The sequence below is a fragment of the Erythrolamprus reginae genome, chromosome 1, assembly GCF_031021105.1.
Source record: "Erythrolamprus reginae isolate rEryReg1 chromosome 1, rEryReg1.hap1, whole genome shotgun sequence".
Taxonomy (NCBI): domain Eukaryota; kingdom Metazoa; phylum Chordata; class Lepidosauria; order Squamata; family Dipsadidae; genus Erythrolamprus; species Erythrolamprus reginae.
The window spans coordinates 286,531,670-286,536,842 of record NC_091950.1 but is presented as its reverse complement, the minus strand read 5'-3'; the positions used below and the strand labels follow the sequence as shown (position 1 = coordinate 286,536,842).

The 5,173-nt window shown below is 44.3% G+C and overlaps 1 protein-coding gene across 1 annotated transcript; it reads right to left on the bottom strand.

Moving 5' to 3' along the window:
* Nucleotides 1-591: 591 nt before the first annotated feature.
* PNRC1 (proline rich nuclear receptor coactivator 1) lies at nt 592-4,681 on the bottom strand. The gene is made up of 2 exons (XM_070733194.1): nt 3,829-4,681; nt 592-1,636 (listed from the first exon to the last, which is right to left on the bottom strand). Exons 1-2 carry the CDS (start codon nt 4,264-4,266, stop codon nt 1,202-1,204), a joined length of 873 nt encoding a protein of 290 aa, XP_070589295.1. The 5' UTR covers nt 4,267-4,681; the 3' UTR covers nt 592-1,201.
* Nucleotides 4,682-5,173: the final 492 nt, after the last annotated feature.

Genomic DNA, 5,173 nt, shown 5'->3' with positions numbered 1-5,173 from the left:
CACATCCTTTTCCTGGCTGCAGAGATTGTCACTGACAATGATTTGATTTTGGGCTCCCTCCAACAATCAGCTGTGCTTTAGAAACATATCCCCAACCTCAAAACCAGCGAGTGAACTGAAGTGCTGAAGCTGACCAAGCTAAGGACTAGCCAGATGAATACCTGGTAGACAGAACCCTCCCCCCAAACTAAGATGCATCTTAAACTCTGAAAAATACTCTCTCTGTATACACATATACACACACAAACACACATATATTGCAATATGCAGTTGAATCCAGTTTGTGATTCTAATGACCAATTTTCTTGCTACTAGGACTATCACTGCTAAGGCAACGGGATACTGCATCAATGTGTTCTATATGCAATCTTAATATAATGCAGTGAACTAATCATAAAAAGAAATTACTATTCTGTATTGAATTCAACTATATATTGCAATGTATTGTAAAATACATTACGTTTCTAATGAATAATTCTAGTATTTAGAAAATGTAACATGTATCACTGACATAACACAAAAATGCTAAGCATTTGATATTGCTTTCTAAGATTCAGCCAGGCAGAAAATACATAAAAAATAACCACCAAGTAAGGGGGAAGCCAAATTATTTTATTTGTGTGTTTTTTAAATTAGCCAATTATTTCTGGAAGAGAGCACAGTTACCTGTTGTTAGATAACACGTGCTAGATTTCAGGTGTCAATTAAATCCCAAGGTTTGTATGGAAGCTTGTATGGTGTAATTGAATTTAACTCCATACTGTATATTGTTTTCAAACAAATTCACATCTTTCTGAGAGCTTATTTTTCAATAAAACATTGTGTGCCACAGACTAAAATTTTTCAGTAGTACAACAGTAATGTTTTCACATTTCCATTTGAAAATTAATAGATTTCTTTTCTTTTGAAAAATCTTAATACCTTGTGCAAATGTTGACAGATCTTTCATGTTTAAAAAGATGTCCATTATTATGTACAAAAGCCATCTACCTCATGGGCAATGTAAAATACATCCTTTCATAACAAAACTAAAATGTACCTCAAAATATGAATATACACATTACATGATATACATTATTTACATATCCATAAAAAATTAGAGTACAGGTTTCTGTTTTTAAGACTAGTCAGTCCTTTGAACATCAAAATGCAACAAGGCTGGATTCAGATTGCTGGCATGTTCTTTGTCAATATGCAGAAGCTACGCTTGAACTTTTAAGAGTGTCTTTAAATGGACTTCCATCATCTTCTTGTTTTTGTCAGAAAATTCAATGGTGCTCCCAACCCAGTGACTGGGAGGCTTTGGAAGGACACTGGGTGAAGGAGGGTCACTAAATTTTGCCCCAGCATAATTTTCCTTTTGGTTAGCTTCTGTCACAAAAATAGATTTCTTTGCATTAAAATTTTCTGTATTTTTCAAAGGCTTTTTCTCCTGCCTTTTAATGAGTTCAGATGATAACGATTCTTGCCAAAATGTATTTTCACACTTTTTTGTAGATGGACATTTATTTAGTGGTATGTTACATTTACTCCTCTGTCTGTTACTCTTCGATTGGTCAGATAGATGCATATTGTGAACAGGCTGATTGTAAGGCAGCGGAATCTTCTCAGATTTTCCCATTCTGTTTTTGAACAACTGCAAATAGAGAAGATAATCTCATAAATATCTCTGACAATAATTTCTGTCTTAATATTAAATAAACTCCAGAAAATCCTTTATTCTACTATGATAGTTTAAAGTTCCATATAAAAATAAAAGTTAAGCTCACCTAGCTATAAACTGCCTGTTTGCACTTCACAATTGTTGTCAAATTGTTTTATCTTTTTCCTTCATTTCCTGGCTTGTCTTCAATTTCTAAACTAGATGTCAGGATATGTCTCTTTAGAGGCAATAGTTTTGAGATAGCACTTGTCTAAAAATCGTAATTAAAAATTAAAATGGAGAGCAGAATTCTAGCGATCTTAACACTAACCCGATTGAAGCTATATGCTATTGGATTGAAGCTCTATGCTTCAATCCAACAAATTTCAAGAGTTTACAGTACTTTTAAGCCCCAAAATTAGAGGTTACTGCCTAAATGGCTGAAGAATGTACTGCTACATGATGCAAGAGAATCTTTATAACCAATCAGATTACTGCTGTATCTTGTTTATTCAACTAGGTTATTTTAAAACTGTAGTTTAACAGAATAATGTAACTTTCCCGTAACTAGCCAGAGATTCCCACTGAAATAATTGATTACAGTTCTGAGGCTGACTAGGGATCTAAGGATTTCATAGCTGTAATGCTGTGTGCTACTAAAATGTTTAATTCACAGAACACATTTTAAAATAAATAATGTCCCTAAGTGAGAAACGGTGCCAGTTAAAACTAAGGTGCAAGTAGTCCTCAACTTACAAGAGTTCATTTAGTGACCACAGTGTTACAGCAGCACTGAAGGGATACAATCGTTTTTTCACATCACCATTTACAGCACCCCTGTGGCCCACATGGCAAAATTCAATCTCTTGGCAACTGACTCATATTTATGACAATCGTGATGTCCCAGAGTTACATAATCCCCTTTGGCAACCTTCTAACAAGCACAGTCACTGGGGAAGCCAGATTCACATAACACCTAACTTAACATCTGCAATGATTCATTGAAGAACAGCTGCAAGAAGTCATAAAACGGCAAAGCTCACTTAACATGTCTTACTTAGCAACAGAAATTTTGGGCTCAATTGTCATAACTTGAGGACTACCTGTGTAAACCATCCAAGTAGACCACATTGCAAACCTGACAAATATCTCGGGAGAGGAAAAACTGAAAATGAAGAGCACTCAGCAGGAAAGTGTATTTTCTGTAGGTTGTCCTTAAGGTAGGGAAGATACCTTTTTTGGGGGGGGGGGGAATTGAGCTTAAAGACCAGTTGCCTGCCAGGATGAAGTATGAGCCACAAGGATCCTTCTCTAACTACCATGTTTCCCCGAAAATAAGACCCTGTCTTATATTTTTCTTTGAACTCTGAAATAAGTGTTTGTCCTTATTGCCCTGCACTCAAAAGCCCGATTATTGTTTTATCTTGGGGTTTTAAAAATTGTTTTACAGTATATTGCTATTGTTTTATCATGTTGTTTATCATTGTTTATATTGCTTTCATACTATATTATTATTATTATGACTGTGCGCTGCCAAGAGTCCGCAAGGAGTTGGACAGCTTAAAAGTCTAATAAATTAAATTATCGGGGAATATCTTGTTTTGGGTACGTCATCCAAGTCAGAGTCACTTCACCGGTAGGTTTATTCTGATTTATTCCTGTCAGAAGCACCACAATTCAAACAAGGCATACCCGAAGGACATCAGATTAAAAAATATAAAATGCAAGATTTAAAAGACGAGCAGATCAAATTGGCAGATAACTCCTCCACCCACCCCCCAAATCCGGGGGCGGGGGGAAAAACGGCATTGACTTCTCGGTAAACAAGCCGCGGGAGCGGCCATCCGCTCGACCCGCCCCCACAGACACACAGCGAAGCGAAACCGAATTATCAGCCTTTCCCTCCGCCACGGAGGCGGCCCGCCCTTCCCCGTTGCGCCTCAGCCCAGAGCTTCTTTGAATCCCCGTCTGTTGCTGGGCGCGAGCTCGAAGCCGATTGGCGCGTCCTCTCCACCTATCCGCGCCCGCGGAATCTCCCTGCGGCGACTGCTGCCGTCTTCCTCCTCAGGCGACGTAACGGAAACTGCCCTGCCTGCCGAGCCCGGAGCGGCTTCCTTACGGGTCCCTCCCACTTCTTCGAGAAAGAGCTGCTTTTTTCGGCTTATATGTGGTTTATATAGACTCACCTCTTTCCTGAAGGGCTTGTTTGTAACGCCCGGGGTCGTTCTTGGCGCAGGCGCCGGATCTTCCTCGCCGGAACGTCCCGTTTCCAACCCGGAATCTGACGAAGCGGTGGGGATTTTGCAGCGGTTGCTGCGCGTCCCTTGCGCGGCGTTCCTTCGTCCCAAGCCGGCGCGGTGCGGCTGGAGTTGCTGGTAGCAGCGGCACTGTAAAAGGCCGCAGGGAGCTGAACGGAGCTTCCCTCGTCGCCTGACTCTTTTCAGCGACGGTCTTGCGTTGCCGTTTGGTCCTCCTAGTCCCGGGCAGCAGCCGGGTTGGGGGCTTTCGCTGCTGTAGTTTGCCCGCAGGAGTCGTTGGAAAAGGGACGTAGGGAATGGACGACGGTCCTCGGTACCGGCTGACACCCGGGCCACAAAGGGCGAAGGCGCTGTGGTAGTCACCATAGTGAAGGTTTAGAATATATATGCGCGGCAGCGCAGGAGCAAGGGAGGAGCAAGGTGGTGGGGGAAAGAATTAAAAAAGGGGGGGGGGGGTAGGGATAGGACTGCTGAGCCTCGGCCGAAGCCTCGGCTGCGCTGGTCGGAGCGAGCAGATCCTCTCTCAGGAGAACATGGCGGGGGAGTGAAGCGAACGGCCCCAACGCCCTACTGTTGTTACTCCAAGAAGGGACCGCCCTTTTCCAGTTGACCGCCAATGAGAACGAAACCCCAGCCAGAGCGTCCGCCTCCCGTTCCTAACTATCCAATCGGCGGAGAGCTCGCTCCTTTTACGTTTTCCGCGCCACCAATCCGGACGGGCGTAAAATCTAGCCCGGAGGGGGGACGTGGGGGAGGGGGAGCTCATCCTCATTAAGAGTCCTTTTAAAGTTTTCTGTGGGCCTTATAGCGGCTCGTCGAGGTGGGCGGAGAGCGTCCTTTGTCTAAGCGACGGGCTCAATTCGGTAGAGTTCTGAGTAAACAAGTATAGGATGCGCGTGTGGGGCGGCGGCGTCCAATCAAGGAGGACCGAACGGCGCTTGGCCCGCCTCTGTTTATTTGTGTGACAGCAAATCCGGGAGGAGGAGGAGAGTGAGAAGTGGTCGCCTGCCCGAGGTGAAGAGGTAAAAGGTTCGAACAGACGCCGGCGACCAACAATGGCAGAGGAGGCGGCGGCCGCAGTCATGTTGGTGCCGCGAGGCCCAGAGGCTGCGGGGTTGCTAGAGGAACGCGGGGGTCCCGTGCCTCAGGAGGAGAGCCCTTCCCCCTTCGTGGATCAGCAGCAGGTCTGGCTGAGCTCTTGGGTGGGTCCCGCCTGCCAGATCCCAGCTGTCGATCCCAAGGCGCTGCAGGACTTGGCAAGTCTGGCCGTCCG